General features: G+C 46.2%; 4 protein-coding genes across 4 annotated transcripts; all 4 read left to right on the top strand.

Annotated features, from left to right (window-relative positions):
- Positions 1-485: 485 nt before the first annotated feature.
- LOC110766647 (U3 small nucleolar RNA-associated-like protein) lies at positions 486-4063 on the top strand. Its single transcript, XM_021970016.2, has 7 exons — positions 486-664; positions 785-1233; positions 1481-2137; positions 2290-2739; positions 2858-3030; positions 3203-3386; positions 3817-4063. Exons 2-7 carry the CDS (start codon positions 820-822, stop codon positions 3904-3906), a joined length of 1968 nt encoding a protein of 655 aa, XP_021825708.2. The 5' UTR covers positions 486-664; positions 785-819; the 3' UTR covers positions 3907-4063.
- A 485-nt stretch (positions 4064-4548) lies between these two features.
- On the top strand, positions 4549-8937 carry LOC110766636 (disease resistance protein RUN1-like). The gene is made up of 4 exons (XM_021970003.2): positions 4549-5159; positions 5579-6713; positions 7448-7720; positions 8210-8937. The coding sequence occupies exons 1-4, from the start codon at positions 4552-4554 to the stop codon at positions 8735-8737; spliced, it is 2544 nt and encodes an 847-aa protein (XP_021825695.2). The 5' UTR covers positions 4549-4551; the 3' UTR covers positions 8738-8937.
- Positions 8938-12208: 3271 nt separating this feature from the next.
- LOC148295004 (uncharacterized) lies at positions 12209-12649 on the top strand. The gene has a single exon (XM_088252345.1). It carries the CDS (start codon positions 12209-12211, stop codon positions 12647-12649), a length of 441 nt encoding a protein of 146 aa, XP_088108471.1.
- A 96-nt stretch (positions 12650-12745) lies between these two features.
- On the top strand, positions 12746-15191 carry LOC148295003 (uncharacterized). The gene is made up of 3 exons (XM_088252344.1): positions 12746-13336; positions 13445-13643; positions 14266-15191. The coding sequence occupies exons 1-3, from the start codon at positions 12746-12748 to the stop codon at positions 15189-15191; spliced, it is 1716 nt and encodes a 571-aa protein (XP_088108470.1).
- The last annotated feature ends 5220 nt before the right edge of the window (positions 15192-20411 follow it).

Genomic DNA, 20411 nt, shown 5'->3' with positions numbered 1-20411 from the left:
TTTCCAAGTTTTTCTTACAATTTCCGTGGTTTTTATTCAATTTTTACCGATACCGATAATATCCCGATATTTCCATCGACATTTCCGTGTTTTTGGACTTCCGATATTTCCGATGCCACCGATATTTTAGACCTTGGTCATGGCAACCCAAGAGCAATTACTATTCATATGGGTTTAATTTTATTTATATGTATGAAATTAATAAATAAAAATCTGAATTTTTTGGTAATTTTTCAGAAATTAAAAAAAAAAAAAATTCTTCACTGACGTCAGCCCTCAAACAGTAGCTGGGGCTATGTTGCCTTGGGCCTTGCCTGGGCTTGATGGAGCCCAGCTCTTGCCCGGGCTGGATGTCACCGCTGGAGCTGATTTTGGGAGACAGGGGGCCTTTTGCCTGGGCCGGGCTGTCCTCATCGAATCCTTTCGTCCTCCAAAAAAATCCTCTCCGAACCCAATATCTTCCTTCCCCTTATGCCAAGAGACCAATATTCAAACGTGGGCTCATCAGCTATATCACTCTCCCTCGTGTGCCCTAGATTGCTCGTCTGCTGTCGGCGGTGAGGTACTGTTCTGTGGCAACGACGTCGTCTATCAGGTACTGTTCTCGTCTCTGGAACTGAGTCGTTCAATCTTTCGTTCCAGATCGATACCGTACTGCGATTGGGTACGCACCTGTTCTGTATAGTTTTCCTGGTTTTATTCATATGTTTGATTTAGTAGTTACTTTTGGAGTGCTAATTTTGTTTGTTCTTGTCTAATTTGGATTTATTTGCCTTGTTCTCAGGTTGATCCCCTTGACTTACAACACCTTAACAAAGAATGGCTGACGTGGTCCAGTACCGGTTGGAGCGGATGATCAACGAGCTCGATGACCTCGAGCAACGGATGATCTTCACGCGCCGTGAGATTGCTGAAATCGTCAAGCAGCGTCGGAAGTTCGAGTACCGTCTCAAGCGGCCGAGCCCACTCAAGAAAGACTATCTCGCCTACATTGAGTATGAGACTCAGCTTGACTCACTCCGTCGCCTCCGGAAAAAGTCGGTGATGCGTGAGCTGCAAAAACAGGGGCTGAAGACCAATAAGAAGATGAAGAAGTCAGTCTCTGACTTCGCTGGCGTAAGGAGGATCGTTGATATATATAGGCTTGCGGTCATGAGGTTTAAGGGTGACATTGAGCTCTGGTTTCGGTACCTTGAGTTTTGTAGAGAGCGACGGCATGGTAGGATGAAGAAGGTAATACTCATTCCCCTAAAATGGCTCCAACTTTCTGGGAGTTGTTTTGTATCTGTGGGTTGAATTTATTCCATAGTTGATCACTGCATTTCTACATTTGCTATATAGAAAATGGTTGTTAGTCAATTGTACTCTCTCCTATTACAACGATCTATGAGAATTTGCATATAAGTAGAATGTTTGACCTGTTCATGTTATTTACTATTATCAAATTTTCAATTGTTGAAGGAGGAGTGCCTTTTTGCAGGTCCTGGCACAAGTAATCAGGTTTCACCCAAAGGTCCCAGGAGTTTGGATATATGCTGCAGCTTGGGAATTTGACCATAACTTAAATGTTGAAGCTGCCCGTGCTATCATGCAAAGTGGGTTGAGAGTCTGCCCAACTTCAGAAGATCTTTGGATAGAGTATCTTCGGATGGAACTCACATTCCTTAATAAGCTAAAGGCCCGAAAGGTTGCTCTTGGAGAGGATGTGGGCATTCTGGCCCCTGATCAGATAAGTGCCGATGAGAAACAGTGGAGAGATGAAAATAAAGATTTATACATGCCCCTTAATGAAGAAGGAGAACATAATGAAGGAGCAGACATCGAAAGTGAGAAGTCAAGGAAGAAAATCGACAAGTTTCAGGAGCAAGGTTTTAGCATTCTAAGAACCATATATAGCGGAGCTGTTGAAGCGCTTCCCTCTAGTTTTAGTATGAGAAAGCAGTTTTTGGAGATTTTGGATGCAACTGACTTGGTTAATTCGGAAGAAATGCATAAGGAAATACTAAGTGACATCAAGAGAGACTTCTCAACACAGCCAGAGTATTGGGACTGGCTAGCAAGACTTGAATACAATCCTGCAACCACACAGGAGATCAGTGAAGAAAATACCCATTCTCAAGTGGAAAAAGCAGTTCAGGTATAAATCCATGTGGACTGCTTAAATCCTATAGTAGTAAAATTATTTTTGTAGTCTTATATTGGCTAATTATTCGATAAATATGCTAGATGAATCTGAATAAGACACATGCATTTGCTAATATGTTCCTGTAACTGCCATGCTATGAGTAGGTTTATGAGGAGGCTGTAGAACTTCTGCCTTCCGCCATAATGTTCAACCAGTATGCAAAATTTTTTATGGGTGTTACTGCTCTTCTAAAAGGAGAAAACAAACCTTCTGGGTTAGCCGGTCAGTCTGCTAGTTATATTTCACATCTTTTGAGAGTCTATGAAAAGGCTGAAACAATGGGATGCATTGACGAGGATCTTGCCTGTCAGCATATCTCATTTTATTTGCAACTTGGAAGACTGGATGAAGCCCGGAAACTGGCAGAAAAGCTTTGTCGTGAAAAATTTTCAAGTTCAGCACAGTTATGTCTATTAAGGGTCTCAGTAGAAGTTAGGCATTTGACAAGGGATTCCACTTCGCCAAGTAAAGCCGAGCTGCTATCCATCTTTGAACTTCTAAAAGATGCTTTGACAAGAGTGTCGACTTCAGAAGCTGAGAGCCTGTGGCTAATGGTATGTTCTCTGCACATTTGAATTTTTCCCTCTCTTCTGTTGAACTCCATGTTTGACTGTGAGTCATTAGCTGATGCAGCATCTTTGTGAGGAAAGTTAACATTATCTCATATTGCAGGCCCTCAAAATCTTTGGAAATCAAAAGCATTATTTTGAAAAATTAGTTGAGATTTCTATTAAATCATTAGCTAAAGATGGTGGCACTGAAAATGGATTCTCTCTTTCTTCTGCTATCGTGAATTTTGTTCTTCAAAAGGATGGAGTTCGACATGCTAGGGATGTGTATAAGCGGTATGTCATTTTATTATGAGCTTGATTTTTCCCCCAAGGAGATTTTCACAACCATATTAACTATACATTTTGACTTCAACGAAAATAATTTGGTACATAAAATTTGATTATCATAGCTTCTGCAGTGTTCTCTCCAAGAAGTTTTTAAGCTTGTGTCCTGTTTGAATTGCAGCTTTCTAGCTTTACCGCACCCTGGGCTTGCTATATATAGGACCTGCATTGAATTGGAATCAAACCTTGCATCCAATGGCGATAAAGATAGTCTTGTTAATGCCCGAAAGTTATATGAATCTGCACTTAAAAATTACGACCAAAATCTGAGCTTATGGCGAGATTACTATTGTATGGAGACCAAGGTGAGCTTTCCTATGGTTTTGCATCTATTTAACAATGCGTTCATAAAGTCCATTCAGTGCATGCGTAAGGTTGGGGTTTTACTGTTTGATTAAATTTGGAAGCAGACCAACCATTTTGTGGTCTCTGCCTATCAGCGGAGCAGACTGGCCCTTTTTTAAATATTATCATTTTAGTTTAACTGGCTTTATATATAGGCATCTACTATCTAGAAAACTACCATTTCCATTTTAAAAAATAGTTCTGTTTCTGTTAGTGTCCTGACCTGAGACAGGAATTGTGAACACCGCCATGCCACTATCGTTTTTGTGCGGCTTTGTATTCAGAATCTATTTTTAATAATACTTGGTGTTCATTGTTTAATGACATTTTTATCATGTAATCTAAAAAAACCTACTGATAAGTTTAGCATATATTCCACAAATTTTACAGATGGGAACATCAGAAACAGCTTCTGCTGTCTATTGGCGTGCACGGAAGATTCTGAAAGACAGTTCCGCACTTGTTACTCAAGATTTGTGAAAGTTGTGTAAAATGCTATTCAGTTTTGATCTCATGTAGCTTCACTTCTTTGAATGTAGTTTCAATAGAAAATGGATAGTAAGCCATAACTCTGTTGCATGTGATGCCAAAGGAGTTGGGTAATGATTACAGGTTTTGTTTTTGTTTTGTTTTTAAACTTTGGTGCTCAGAGTAATCTGGACAATTGCTTAAAATATTTTGGCTTGCCCCTCCATTTGCTGCAGGGGCGCACTAGAATATCTCGTCTCAAAATCCTGCGTTTCATGTGGAACTGACTAATTTATGGGGCAACAAAGCATGCTAATTTATTACACTAACTTATTACACTAATAAATCACGTACTGAGGAATAAAGTATGAAGATGAAAAATGATTTATAACTTGAAACCAACCACCTAGCTTGTTTTGGCTTTGACCTTCAGTCAACTCAAAGAAGAAAAGAAAAAGGGAAACACGTCTTGTTTGAAGGTAAAAGAAGTCATTGTGTCGTTTTTTAAGAGGCCGACTAGGAAGTTCCGCTTTACCCTTGCTGCTGCCGGCTGCCGGCTGCTGGCTGCTGACTGCCGAGTGTTGACAAAATAAAAGCAATATATGTTCCTCCTCCTCCTTTCATGATGCAAACCTTCTGTTGAATTTACCCATCATCATGTTCATAATCCTCCTCGTCCTTGCTTCTTTAATTCTTTACCTTGTTAATTTTCTCCTCGGACGTTTTGAGTTTCCTTCTTCTTCAACCCCTGAATTGGAGCATGACGAAGCTCCTCAAGCAGTGCCTTCATCTTCTTCATCTTCAACCCCTGAAATATTGGATTTTGATGTCTTCCTCAGTTTTAGGGGCGAAGACACCCGCAATAGTTTTACGGACCATTTATATCACGGTTTGAAGCTGAAAGGAATCAATACATTCAGGGATGAAGAGAAGCTTGAGAGGGGAAAACCCATCGCACCAAATCTCCTGAAAGCAATTGAACACTCCAAGTTTGCAGTCGTCGTTCTTTCAAAAGACTACGCTTCTTCAACTTGGTGTTTGGATGAACTTGCCCATATTGTTAAATGCATGAAAGAGGGGAGACTAGAAGTGTTTCCGGTCTTCTACCACATCGAGGCATCCGAGGTAAGAAAGCAAACAGGAAATTTTGGAAAGGCCTTTGCTAAGCATGAAGAAAATTTTAAGAAGGAAAAAGGAAAGGTGAAAAAGTGGAGGAGAGCGCTGAGGAAAGTATCCGAAGATGCCGGATGGGATTTGAAAAATAGGTATTTCTAGTACTCTTCTTCTTCAATTGAAATTACAGGGTAGTCTTATCTTCAATTGAAATTACAAGGTAGTCTTATATTTAACTGTTTTAATAACATATGCCTTGCTTGATTAGATGATTATGCTTATTCATTTTGTTTCTTTTTCTCATTAAAATGTTTATGGTTCTCTTTATTATATAATCCCTATATAGCTATTCTTTTTTGTTTGATGCAGCAAATTGAATCAAAGCTTGCTTATAAATTTGATGCTTAAAAAGAAATGTCAACTTGTGGCCTTGTTTAATAAACTAAAATGGGAGAAGAACTTTCCTGTACCAGTTGAATACACTGATTCTCCCTTTCTCACACATCATGCACCTAAGTTGTGTGAGAAAGAGGGAGTCGGTGCACCTAATTTCCCATGTATTCTTTTGCAGGAAAGAATCAGAAGTTATTCAGGAAATAGCTAACAAGATTTCAAATATATTGAACGACAAACTCTCAAGTTCTAACAACGATTTAATTGGAATGGATTCTCGTATTAAGAAAATGGAGGAGTACTTGGCTCTTTGTAGGTCGGATGATGTTCGCACCATAGGGATTTGGGGGTTCGGGGGCATTGGTAAGACAACTCTCGCAAACGAAGTTTTTAAGAAGATCAAGGACCAATTTGATGCTAGCCGCTTCGTTTCCTTTGTTAGAGAGGAATCTACAAAAGTAAATGGTCTAGTTTGCTTGCAGAAATCTCTCTGTGCAACCTTGCTGCACTGCGATGAAGATATACAAAATGATGATTTGGGGATCCAATTGTTACGTACCAGACTAAGGAATAAAAGGGTGCTTATTGTTCTAGATGATGTTAATAAACTAGATCAGATAAAGGCTTTAGCGGATGAGTCTTGGTTGGGTCCAGGGAGTCGAGTCATTATAACAACTAGGGAGAAGCATGAGTTGGACAAGTGTGGACTACTTGCAGATGGTATATACGAGGTTGACAAGCTGAAGGTTGGTGAAGATTCTCAGCTCTTCTGTCGAAAAGCCTTCGAGAAAGAGGAAAATGATGATTATAAAGAGCTGTCCAAAAAATTTGTAGAATATGCTGGTGGCATTCCTTTAGCTCTTGTAGTTCTAGGTTCATACTTGAGGGGAAAAAACATAACAGAATGGTCAGAAGCATTTGATAGACTTGATGAAGATCCTCAAAAAGATATTATGAATGTGCTTAAAATAAGTTTTGACGCATTAAATGGCACAGTGAAGCAAATCTTTCTGGACATTGCATGCTTCTTCAAAGGAGAGGATCAAGTCCGTGTAAAACGGATATTAAAAAGTTGTTGTTTTTATCCAGAAAGTGGTATGCATGACCTTGTTGATAAGGCCCTAATTAAAATTAATGAAAGAAATGAACTGTGGATGCATGATTTACTTCAGAAAATGGGTCAAGACATTGTTCACAAAAAATTTCCTAATGAGCCTGGAAAGCGCAGCAGACTGTGGATTAATGAGAATGCCTACAAAAGCAGCAACAAATGCAGCAGGTCATGGTATGAAAAAGTACTCGTGGAGAATACGGTATGTGTTAATCCTAGTTAGTTCAAGCATAATTTTTTTCTTGAAAAGGAACCGTCAAATAGTAATTAAAAAAAATTAAAACCTTGAAGAACACAAATGTGGTTCCCTAATACACTTAGCGCAACCTGGCTAATATGCCAATAAACAAGTGTGCCCCATCGGTGATCGAATGGACCATTTAAGAGAGTTGACAGAAAAGGGCGAAGTGAGATAAATAGATAAATTTCAGAGGGTTAAGTGAGATAAAACGAGTTTTGTTAATAAAGATGAGATTAATATCTTAGTATGGGCTCAAACAATAATTTTTAAGCGTAAAATTTTAAGAAACTTGTTTAGTTATTGAAAGCCCATTTGGTAACACTTCCGTTCTTATTTTTGTGCTTTTAGTGTTTCTTTTATGGTTAAAGATAGAGGGAAAATGTATGGAAGGAATGAGGGAGGAAGAAAGGAGGAGGAATAAATGAGGAAGAACTAAAAGAGAATGTGTGAAATAAAAAACTTAAAACAAAAAACTATTTAAAATTGTTTTTAGCTTTTGTGTTTTGGTTTTCATACCATTTATCACTCATCCATCCTTACCCCGTCCCTCCTTCCTCTCCCTGCCTTTCTTCACTTGTTCTCCTTTACATTTTCTCTATGTTCTAGATAATAGATGTGAATTAATTGTTAGGTTTTGTTCATCTTATTGTCTAGCATGCTATGTCTTACACTTGAACTTTATCGTTTTGGTATAGGGAACAACTGCTGTCGAAGGCATATTCCTAAGCTTGCCGGCAAAGGAAGAGATACAGTTGGATGCTGACCCATTCGCTAAAATGTGCAACCTAAGATTGTTGAAGATTTGTAATGTCAACTTTTCTAGATGCCCTGAGTATTTCTCTAAAGAGTTACGGCTTCTGGAATGGCATGAATATCCTTTAGCATCTCTGCCATCAAGTTTTAAACCATGTCAGCTTGTTGAACTCAAGATGCCTAACAGTCGCATTACCCAACTATGGCATGAAAGTGTAAGATCATTTATATATATATATACACACACACATAAATTCTCCTATGCTGACGTATGAACGTTATTATCATGGGTTGTCATGTATTTTCTACTTCCCCTCACTGCTTTCCTCCCTATTTATAATGGCATCCGCACGATAATAACGTGTAGACATCCGGATGAGAGAATAACTAAACTGTAGGGTTGACGGGTGTTAGCACGATAGGTATATATATATAGTTATTCTCTCTTCTATATGTTTGCATGTTATTATTGTGCGGATGCCATTGTAAATGGGGAGGAAAGCAGAGTGGGGTAGTAGAAAATACATTGCGTTCGCATGATAATAACGTCCGATGTCCGCGTACGAGAATTTCTGTATATATATATTTCTTGCACCAAGTTAGGCTCACAGTTAGTTATGATAAAGTTAATGCTAGAATGCTTATCTTCCCAATAATTGCTAAGTTGTCTAATAACTCTTTTTTCTTTTCCAATTCCATAACAGTGTACCATGATGGAAAACTTAGTACAAATGGATCTTTCAAACTGCAAATTCTTGATCAAGACCCCAGACTTCAGAAAGGTCCCAAATCTTGAGAGGTTGATTCTTGAAGGTTGTGAAAGTCTAGAGAGCCTTCCCTACTCCATCAGCTTGAAATCTCTTAAAACCTTTGATCTTTCTGGTTGTTCAAAACTCAAAGAGTTTCCAGAGACTCTGGGAAACATGGAAGCTTTGTCAGAACTTTATTTAGATGGGACGGCTATAAGGACGCTGCCAGCATCAATCCGGAAATTGAGGGGGCTTAGTTTGTTAGGTTTAAGTGATTGCAAGAACCTTATGAGTTTTCCGATGGCCATTTGTAGTTTGACATCTTTGAAATATATATATATGTATAACTGCCCACATATACTAGTGCCGAAAAACCTAGGGATACGGTGGCAAGAGCTTGATGCCTGGAATACTGCTAGAAAAGAAGTGCCTGGGCCCGTTTTAATTCCGCATGGTTTGGTTCTTAGAAGGAGAGAAGATTGATTTTATTTATTCAACAATAAATGAGTACAAGGCTTTATAGAGCGCTAGGCTTATTGGCCTTCAACAACTAGAAACTGTTTACTAGGCTTATTGGCCTTTTCACTCTTTGCTGGCTTATTTGCCTTCACTCTTAGCTTTGTACAAGAGGCAACACCTATCTATAGACTAAAGCTGCCGCCATTGTCGAAGTTGGTGGACTTGGCCACTTCTCATAGCCACTAATTTACAATATAATATTACCTTATTATCTTATTGTCAAAGTTAATAGACATGTCCTGAGTTTTCTAATTTTTTTTCTAGAATTTTCTAAATTATTCAAGTGTGTATTAAATTTAGGGTAATGATTTCCCCACTCCAATTTTATCCACTTACACTCCTTTTTTAGTTATAAAATGGAGTGTAAGTGGATAAAATTGGAATGGGAAAATCACCCCTCTAAATTTAACACGAGTCTTGAACAATTATGTTTCCGCGGAGGTCACATAACATCGTGGACTCCACTCAACAAACAGAATCATGCATAAAGAGATCACATTGACATTCCTTTATTACCTGTGCTCCACTGAGATTATTATATACAACACTACGCTTTTGTTTAGATGCTCCATTGCTTTGTTTGTCTATATATTGTAGACTGATGTATCATTCAAAAGACAGTTAAAAATTTCAATACAATATTCAAGATAGTTCTATCTTTTAAATATTTTGTATCCACCAAAGCTAAATCCACGTATTTATCGCCGAGGCTGCCATTAAAAGTGGATTTATCCTCTTTGAAAACACCAAGTCCACCTCAAATGAAGAAAGTAGAAGGAGAAATTCTAGGTGATAACAATTTCTTGAGCTCACTTGAAAGCATCTCTCAAATTTCTGAGCTCGTCGAACATGGTGATAACAGCTCCTCTGAAAGCATCTCTCAAATTTCCGAGCTTATCGAACATGGCGGTAACAATTTATTGAGTCTTGTAGAAATTCACTCATCTGGGTTGAGCTCATTTGAAGGCACCTTTTCACCTTCCAAGCTTGTAGAACTTCACATCTCTCCACTTTCCGAGCTTATAGAACTTAGCTTATTTAGGTGTAGCAACCTTCAGACCTTTTCCTCTTTGAAAACATCAATATGGAATTTAGCCTTGTTTACACCCAAAATAAACAGCCAATAAGGGCAAGACACGTGGAGAAAACTGGGCTTGGTCAGAGGCGCCCTCGGCACTCTACCTACCGATCTCTCCATTAGGGCAACGCCCTCTCCTGGGACACGTGGCACGCTCCCAAGCGACGCCCACAGTCCCACATCGAAATAATCAACAAAATGCACACCTCCCAAGACCTATAAGAGGAGGCCAACCATCCCAAAATAGAGGTAATCAGAACTTACGGCATACAAGCCTATTGATCTGTCAGTTGAACTTTCTATTCCCGAACTTACTTAAGCATCGGAGAGCCTTCGGCTGGTACCACACCGGTGCCCTAGGTCTTACCGTGCGTTTGCTCATATTGCAAATCGCGTAGACTACCGAGGCATCAAGGATACCGAAGGCATAAAATTACTAAGTTGACCCTCTAAGTCAAAGAACCACTTTTTGGCGTCAACAGTTTGGCGCCGTCTGTGGGAAACGATAAAATCGACCCTTTATCCCAAAACACATGGGGACCAACTCAAAAGCTACGTTCCTACCGCAGGAGGGGATGCCGTTCGGCATGCCTAGCGGGGTTAGCCCAGCGCCGCCCCCATACACACCGGCAACTAATCCCCCTGTAACCCAATCCGCCGAAAACGCGGAGCTTTTAGCCCAAGTCGTGTCCCTTCGGCAGGACATGGCTAGGATGCGAGAACACAATAATCTCCTCTCGACCAGAGTGGAAGAAACACAACTGCTGCTGAACCAGCAACAAACGCAAAACATGCCGACAGATCGATCGTCCGAAAGCCTACAAACCCCCCGCCGGCAGAAGAAGGGCAAGAGGGCAGCAAAGGCAACGCCTGCGCCTGCGCCATCTAAACAATTGGTGGTCCCGGCCCCAAAAAATAGGCCCCACGTGCCGAAGAAGGTTTATTCCGATTGCCGCCATAGGTTGTTGGAACGGGAAGCCGAACGACACACCGAACGGCAGGAATCGCCGATCAGGATTAATGCCCGCCTGGACGATCCCCGACTGAGAAGCATGGGGAGGAAGTCTCCGATACGGAGGATACCGGTCCTGGAATCCACGGCAGAGTCTGACCAAGAGTACGTCCCTTCCGCAAACCGGTCATCGTCCTACCGTTCGGCAACCCTGACGAAGTTCTCTGAGGTCAATCCTGTTAGGTCCCAGCAGCGATCGGTGCATCAAACTGTGGAGGAGATACCGAACAGGGACCCTGTCATCCGCCTCCTCCTTCAAAGGGTACAGAAGATGGAGGACGATCGAACTCGCTCTCAGGAGCCGGACTAGGGAAGGCTTCGGCCAGGACCCTTCACCGAGCGCATAAGGCACTCACGGCAGGATAAGGACGTACAGCCCCTACGCATAACCCCTTACACAGGGGTGGAGGATCCACTGACGCACCTTCATTCTTTCCAATCGGCAGTGGGGTGCCGAGGGCTAAGCGACGAAGGCCTTTGCCTTCTGTTCCCATCCTCACTTACGGAAGCAGCTCTAAATTGGTTATACCGTTTGGAACCGGGGACGGTCGATTCCTTCGACGAGCTGAAGCAAATCTTCCTGAACCACTTCATGATTCAGACGGACAGACTGTACTCTGCCGATGACCTGTATACCATCCGGCAGAGAGATGACGAACCATTGCGTGAGTATGCCGCACGATTCAGCCATGAATACTCGAGATGTCCGGATACCGATGACAGGGCAGCCTACGGCGCCTTCAAGAGTGGCCTACGGTCCTCACACTTCCGGTATCTGGTACACAGCAGCAATTGGCGTACGTACGATGAACTCATGAAACAAGCGGCAATCCACGCCAAAGCTGAATACTTCAACTCGAGGGCCGAGCCCACGGCTCGGCAGAGCGAACCCGTACAGCGTTCTTCCACGGAACAGGCATCGCCGTTCGCACCGGTAGCGCAAACTACCGGGTACCTCGAAAGCCACAAACGCAAAGATGCCGGAAGCTCCCAAAAGGGGCATTCCAAGAAAAACAAGAGCAGGTACGGCAGGGACAACTACCGAGCCCCACTAACGGCACATAACCAGGGGACAGAGGTGTTCACCCTGCTCAACACCTCCTATGAGGCAGTGCTGATGAACGAAAACGAGATAATCCCGAAGCCATCGTTTAGAAAGCCTAATCGGTAGGACGGCAGGGATACAGGAAAATTCTGCCGATACCATCAGCAGAATAGCCACAATACCGAGGACTGCATAAGTTTGCGAAAAATCGTTGAACGGTTAATTCGGGAAGGCAAACTGGATCAATACATAGCCAGGCCCCAGCAGGTGCCAGTCCCGAACGCTAATCGGCAGATCAACATGATCAGCACGATCAGCGGAGGCCTAACCCTTGCCGAAGCATCTAACCGATCAATAAAGCAGTATGTCAGGGCGGCACAGTACCCCCAAGTCCTCGGCATTGAAAGCAGCCGGCACACAAAGATGCCGAAGGTCAGGTGGGAACCCATCACCTTCTCCGAAGAAGAGGAGGAAGGGATCATCTACCCACATAATGACCCTATGATCATCCGAGCCGAGATTGCCGAGTTCGATGTCGGACGAATCCTGATCGACAATGGGAGTTCGGTAAACGTCATCTTTGCCGATGCATTCAAAGAACTCGGGATAGATGACAGCCAGGTCAATCGGCAACTCTCGCCTCTCCTAAGCTTTTCAGGAGACCTGGTCCAGCCAATCGGCAGTGTCAGCCTGCCAATCTCTTTCGGCACAGCCCCACGAAGGACCATGGTCTACGACTAGTTCCTTGTGGTGGACTGTCCTACGGCGTACAACGTTATTGTCGGCCGAACGGCGCTCACGGCAATAAAGGCCCACTTGTCCCCCCACATGCTACTCATGAAGTTCCCAACCTGCTACGGCACTGGGGCAATCAAGGGCGATCAATTGAGCGCTCGGAACTGCTACGCCACAGCGTTGATATCGGCAGCTCCGCACAAGCAAAAGGAAACCTTCACGGTCGCAGACTTGCCGAACGGCAATGAACCAGTGGACGATCCAAGGGAGGAAATGCCCACCCCGGTGGCACAACCTGCCGAAGATCTCGAAACGGTGGCGCTAGACGAACGTCAACCGGAACGGTGTGTAAGGATCGGTACCATGCTGAACGCCACCCTCCGTGTCGAATTCATCCAGTTCCTTCGGCAGAATTCGGAGGTCTTTGCCTGGTCCTACAACGACATGCCGGGCATATCCCCTGATATCATCAGCCACAAGCTGAGCATCTCGCCAGCATTCAAACCGGTTAGGCAAAAGCGCCGATCCTATGATACCGAACGGTATGAAGCCATGAAGAACGAAGTGGACAAACTCATGACCATCGGCTTCATACGGGAGGCCATATACCCAGAATGGCTGGCGAACTCAGTCATGGTTCGGAAGGCAAAGGGCGGATGGCGAATGTGTCAGGACTATACCGACCTCAATAAGGCTTGTCCGAAGGATAGCTTCCCGTTGCCACGCATCGATCAGCTGGTTGACGCCACTGCCGGTCACGAGCTGCTCAGCTTCATGGACGCATACTCTGGATATAACCAGATCTTCATGCACCCTGCCGATAGCGAACACACGGCGTTCATAACAGACAAAGGCATGTATTGCTATAACGTCATGCCGTTCGGCTTGAAGAATGCGGGGGCGACTTATCAGAGACTGGTCAACCGAATCTTCGCTGAGCAGATCGGCAGCACCATGGAGGTCTACGTGGATGACATGCTAGTAAAGAGCCGAACGGCAGGTGAGCATTTGAAAAACCTATCGCTCATGTTCGGCATCTTGAAGAATTACCGAATGAGACTCAACCCGACGAAGTGCGCCTTCGGCGTATCTTCTGGGAGATTCCTCGGTTTCATGATCAGCCAGAGGGGCATCGTGGCTAACCCCGACAAAATCAAGGCCATAATCGACATGGAGGTGCCGAGGACACAGAAGGACGTCCAGAGCCTTACCGGACGAGTGGCAACCCTCACTCGCTTCATCTCCAAAGCCACAGACAAGTGTGCACCGTTCTTCAAAGCCTTGAAAGGGGGCAAACACCATATAGAGTGGACTGCCGAATGTGACAAAGCGTTTCAAGACTTGAAGGACTACATGGGCAGAGCACCGCTACTGTCCAAACCTTTTCCCGGGGAAATACTCTCCCTATACCTATCGGTATCCAACACTGCCGTCAGCTCAGTACTGATACGGATCCCAGAGAAGGCAGAGCTGCCGATCTTCTACGTCAGTAAGGCACTTCAGGGGGCAGAGTCTCGGTACCCCCCACTCGAGCAGCTGGCTTTAGCTCTGGTCGTTTCTGCCCGGCGGTTGAGGCCCTATTTTCAGGCCCACACCATCATCGTTCTGACCAACCAAACCAGAAACATCCGGAAGGCTGGTGAAATGGGCGATCGAGCTAGGAGAATTCGACGTACAGTTCAAACCCAGGCCTGCCGAAAAAGGACAAGCCGTGGCTGACTTCATCGCTGAACTGACACCTTCGGAGGCTTCAGAACCTGAAAAAACCCTTCCACAGGAAGGCCTACCGAACGGCAGTCGTCTCGACCAGTCAACTCCTTTCTGGATCCTACACGTTGACGGTTCGGCAAACCAACAAGGATGCGGAGCTGGTCTGGTACTCACCGCTCCCGATGGAGCCAAATTTGAATATGCCATCAGGTTTGGCTTCCGAACGTCCAACAACGAAGCCGAATACGAGGCGCTTTTGGCCGGCCTACGGTTCGCCAGAAGCATGGGGGCAATTCAGATCAGCATCTACAGCGACTCGCAGCTGATAGTAAACCAGGTGACTGCCGATTTCGCAGCAAAGGACGCGTCAATGACGGCTTACCTCACAGCAGCACACCAACTGCTAAACAAATTCCAGGCGTACGAAATTCGGCAGATACCAAGAAACGAGAACAGTCATGCCGACGCCCTCGCTAGACTGGCTTCGGCGATCAACGACAAAGTGGGTCGAAAGATCCCCGTCGAGATACTGACCCTGCCGAGCACCACCGTTGCCGAAATCTGCGCTATAGAGTACAACAACACATGGATGTCGCCTATTCATGATTATCTAACGAACGGCACCCTCCCTGCAGACAAGGCCAAGGCGAGACAGCTGCGTTACCGATCGACAAGGTACATTGTCATTAACGACATTCTGTACAAACGTGGCTACTCGACCCCCTACATGAAATGTATCTCCGAAGAGCAGGGCGAATATGTCCTTCGGGAGATCCACAGTGGTGTCTGCGGCGATCATTCCGGCTCTAAATCCCTGGCCCACAAGGCCTTCCGATAGGGATACTATTGGCCGTCAATGCATCTGGATGCAATAGCAATGGTGAAGAGGTGCGATAAATGCCAACGGTTCGGCAATATTCCCCACCTGCCTGCCGAACCCCTCACGCCGATCGTAAGTCCATGGCCGTTCGCCCAATGGAGGCTCGACCTGATTGGTCCAATGCCGCAAGGCAAAGGACAGGTCAAATATGCGATCGTTGCCGTGGACTACTTCACGAAATGGGTTGAGGCTGAAGCCCTAGCCACCATAACGGCGGCAAGAGTCGAAGAGTTTGTCTGGACCAATATCTGTTGCCGCTTCGGCATCCCCTATGCCATCATCACTGATAACGGCAGACAGTTCGATTCGGAGCTCTTCAGGAAGTTCTGCACTCGCCTCAAAATCAACATGTTCTTCGCCTCGCCAGCTCACCCACAATCGAACGGTCAGGTAGAAGCCGTAAATAAAATCATTAAGAAACTCTTGAAACGGCAACTCAACAGTGCCAAGGGCTCTTGGCCGGAGAAGCTTCCCGAAGCTCTGTGGGCCATACGAACATCCTACCGAACCTCCACAGGTGAAACTCCCTTCAGCCTTGCATTCGGCTCAGAAGCCGTTGTCCCAGTTGAGATCGGTGAGTCTTCTTACCGAACGGAAAGCTTCGAGCCAAAGGCTAACGAGGCGGCACTCGCGTTGAGCTTGGATCTGATCGAGGAACGCCGAACGATAGCCAACCTTCGGAACGAGGCTTACAAACAGCGCGTCTCTCAGTACTACGACTCAAGGGTCAAACCGCGTTCTTTCAGAATCGGGGACTGGGTCATGCGCAAGGTTTCGCTTGCAACCAAAAACCCAACGGAAGGAACCCTCGGACCTTCCTGGGAAGGGCCCTACGAAGTCATCGGCATCCTACGTTCCGGTACTTACAGACTCCGAGGCACAGATGGGAAGACCCTCGGTCACCCAGGGAATGTGGATTACCTCAAGAGCTATTTTAAGTAATGTCCCCTAGCTAACGGCAGGGGCGGAATTTGTATTTTTGCCCACGGCATAAATATATAAAACGAGATTATTCAGTTCCACATATTCAGAACGTCATATCCTAGCGGTATTCGTTCAAAAAATTGTTTCGGTAGGGCTCACCAAAATGAGCCACAGTAATATTGCCTACGGCAATTAAAAGCTACACCACTACATGCTTACTGCCGATTCCAACTTAGCTTGTCAATTTTTATTTCAAGTTAATACAGTAGGTATGAGCCTACGGCAGTATAATGCCCCAGAATTACCTACGGTATTCTCATCGCGCATAAGCTACAAAACTATACGGTACCCTAGACTTGCCCACGGCATCTCTATGGACGAAAGGCTAATGGGGCCTTGTTCCTTTGGTTTTGTCTACCGATAGTGGAGACACTTTGGCTAAATCCAAAGCAAACAAATTCCTAAGTGGCCAACGGCCCAATCGGTAATTATCCTAAAAACAGTTATTAGCCTACGGCAGTAACAAATATGGATAAAAGTCAAGTAAAGTAAACAAAAGGTAACTTGAATTAAAAAGATGCCCTCGGCATCAATATGTTCAGACATCTTGCCAACGGCAATTAAAATACATAAAAAAAAAAAACTACAAAAAAAATGGCTCAGGCCTCGGCAGCCCGATCTCCCTGGTCGCCGGTAGTCTCCACCACGGCATCAACGGTGGCATCAGGGGCACCCTCGGCATCTTCAGGAGCGTCCTCCCCCTCATACTCCTCGATCAGCTCTTCTGTAATGCCTTCCGATAGGTGAGGGGGATCGGCAGCGAAGTTTAGGTTCAGCTTCAGGCTCGGGTTAAACCGCTTGAAACGGTAGATGAGGTCCGCCATCTCCGAAGCCACTTCATTATCCACCAGAGAGGTGAACTCAGAGGAGGAACGGTATCCCCTGATGGCTTCATTAACAGCAGCCTCTATCTCCGCTGCTTTCGACCGCTTGGACGCTTCCAGTGCCGTCTGCGCTGCCACCTTCGCACCTTCGGCATCCCTGACCGCCTGCTCAGCACCGTCCAGAGCCTCACTCATCTCGGCAAGCTTTGCCTCGTGCGCTTGAATCTGCCGTTCGGCAGCATGCATGTCCTGCACCAGGTTGGCGTGGTCCTGGAGTGCCTTCGTGGCGTCGGCGACCTTAGAGCGGCCTTCTTCGTATAGCCGTTTAGCGCGTTCGGCAGCAGCGATGGCTCTTTTCATGCACAGCCACATGTCCATCGACGCCTGAAAAATGAAGCCACAAGTCAGTACCGAACGAAAGATAACAACAACAAAAACACAATGGGAGCCAGAAGCTTACCGTGGCCTGGAGACGGAAGGCGCGCCCCGCCTCTTCCCGAAGAGCCCTCTTCTGCAGCTCATCGATCTTAGACAGGTCCATCTGCGAGCCCACGATCATGTGGTTCGCAAACTGGACCGTCTTCGAGGGACAGGCCAGGGTGACTGCCTCGGTAGGGCCCTCCTCGTCCTCGGCCGCAAAGACGGCCCTCGGTGGGTCAGAGAGCCGCACCCTTTTGGGGGTGGAGGCGACATCCAGGTCTACCGTCAGTGGCCGCTTCCCGGAAGCCTTGGAAGAAGCGGCATCGGCACCCTGGCCCGGGTGGAGGACCGGCTCACTGGGCGGCACCCTTCTACTCACGGGATCGGCATGGCGCTGCCTCTGCGGTTCGGAAGGAGGCTGCTCCTCAACGTCAGCCTGTGCGACCCTCTCTGCCGAAGCCTCTGGCTGCCGTTTCTGCTTTTTCCCTTTTGCCAGCACTTGGAGGCGCCTCTTCGAGGTCTCCGACATTTTCTTTGCCTCGGCAGTCTTCGTGGCCTCTGACACTGCAAGAGCGGAACGGTGGAGTTAGCCGAAGAAAAAAAAAAAAAAAAACTCAAGTGCACTTACTCTCGGCAGGGTTCGCAAGGCAGGCTTTGATGAGGTTCTCGGTGAAGAGGAACTGTGGATATTCCCTGTCACTGGCAGGAACCTTCAACCTCACTCTGTCGATCTGCCGAAGCTCTGACTGGATTGCCGTTGGCTGCTTCAGTTTGCCTGCAAAAGTAAGGAAGTCAGGTCAACCCACTGAACAAAGAAACCTTTTTTGACCTACCGATCGGCATGGTAGCAACATACCGGCAATCTGGAAAGTGGTTGGGATGTGAAAACGAACGGGAACTCCCGAGGGCGACTCCCAATCGCCAGAAAGAAGAACCCGCCGATTCCTCCAGGACTTCTGGGAGGTTGGCACGGCCGCAAGAAAGTGGCCCCTTTCGGAAGCCTTGAGATAGTTCGCCTGAACCCAACCACCATGATCGGTACTCTTGGATTTGGTGATGCTGTACAGGTGGGAGAACTGCTCATATGAAGGCCCCTCCTCATCGGCAAGTCCGAATGCCGTTACAACCCCCATCAGAACGGCCCAGAAGTTCGGATTGAACTGCCCTAGGGCATACCCAATATGGGCCAGAATCCGTTGAACTGGAGGCTGCAACGGCAGCCTGACGCCCTGCTGAAGGACATCGGTGAAGAACGCAACCTCGCCGTCCTGGGGGTTGCTCAAGGATTCGGTAGGGCTCGGGATCCTCATCCCTACCGAATCAGGGATCATGAACTCTGCCCTAATCCTCGCCAGCTCACGGTAGGTCAGCTTATTGGGCGGAAGGTAATCTACGTCGAAGAGATGCTCCCTCGGTACCCCCATAGGTACCCTTTGGTTCCCTCTGCTCACTATTGTTACCCTCGGTAGGGTAGCTGGTTCGGAAGACTCCTCACGGCCGGAAGTGGAAGCCTCCTCACGTTGACTAGAAGATGCCTCCGGCATCCAAGCATCTTCCATCTGAGGTTCGGAACGCGGACCCAGCCCAGCTTGACGACCGTCGCTATACACGACCGCCAACGGTAGGGGCTGACTAGTCATAAGCCCCTTACCGATCCCATGAGTGGGCGCAGGTCTGAACCTCTCGCCAACGACCTCAACCTCAGAGTCACTATCACTCTCGGTATCTTGGCCAATCTCCTCACTTTCGGTATCCCTTCGCCTATCTGGGGACTCCTCCTCAAATGCGTTGGGCTCACTCTCGAACCCTGACTCGCTATCAGACATCTACAAAAGCAACGGAAGGAAACTAAGGGCCATGCAATGAGCTATCCTACCGATGCCTACGTCTCTATCTATGGCAACTAGACTACCGAACCACACCCCACTTGCATAAAGTTCTAAGTCTAGTTCAAACCATGGGAGGACGTATGCACAATGAAAGAAGAAAAAATAGCAAGGTTACCAAACGGTACCTTATGTGGATTAGAGTGTAACGATGAAAGTCGCTTCGCCTTCGGAATGACCTCGCCGGAAATCGCCTGGGTTACCGATTGATCACGCCGGAAATCGCCTCTGTTATCGTTAGCTCTCGTCGGAAATCGCCTGGACAGAGCTCTCGCTTCACTCACAAATGCAAAGTGAGTTTTGCCTTAGAGACACCTCCTATTTATAGGGCAAAAATTGCAACGGCGCCTTGAAATACCAAACGGCGCATTAATGGCGCCGCTCCGCGTGATAAGACACGCCACGTGTCATGCGCTGAGTGGGATCTCTGACAGCACGCTGGGTGCAGAAGACGAAGCGCCATTCTGTCCCCTCACTATGCACGAGGTCGCATGAGAAAAGATCAAACTCGCCCAAGTTAACAGAACATCGGCAAGCGTCTCTCGGAACCCCTTAACATACTAAAACCTGCCGAACGGTAACCCTCGAAGTGGCGACTCTTGAGTTTCCGGGCAAGTTTTTAACGTCAATCGGCACCAGGACAAGGCCCCAGCGCGCCTCCTTGACAATCTACCGAACGGTAGATTAACCGAGTGGCTACTGAAGGACATACAAGTCCCCGACCAAGAAATCTCGCTCGAGAACTTGGGGGACTCCTGTTTACACCCAAAATAAACAGCCAATAAGGGCAAGACACGTGGAGAAAACTGGGCTTGGTCAGAGGCGCCCTCGGCACTCTACCTACCGATCTCTCCATTAGGGCAACGCCCTCTCCTGGGACACGTGGCACGCTCCCAAGCGACGCCCACAGTCCCACATCGAAATAATCAACAAAATGCACACCTCCCAAGACTTATAAGAGGAGGCCAACCATCCCAAAATAGAGGTAATCAGAACTTACGGCATACAAGCCTATTGATCTGTCAGTTGAACTTTCTATTCCCGAACTTACTTAAGCATCGGAG

Source organism: Prunus avium, chromosome 4, assembly GCF_965620075.1.
Source record: "Prunus avium chromosome 4, drPruAviu1.hap1.1, whole genome shotgun sequence".
Taxonomy (NCBI): domain Eukaryota; kingdom Viridiplantae; phylum Streptophyta; class Magnoliopsida; order Rosales; family Rosaceae; genus Prunus; species Prunus avium.
Note: the sequence above shows the minus strand (reverse complement) of the source record. Positions and strands in the feature narration are given on the sequence as shown.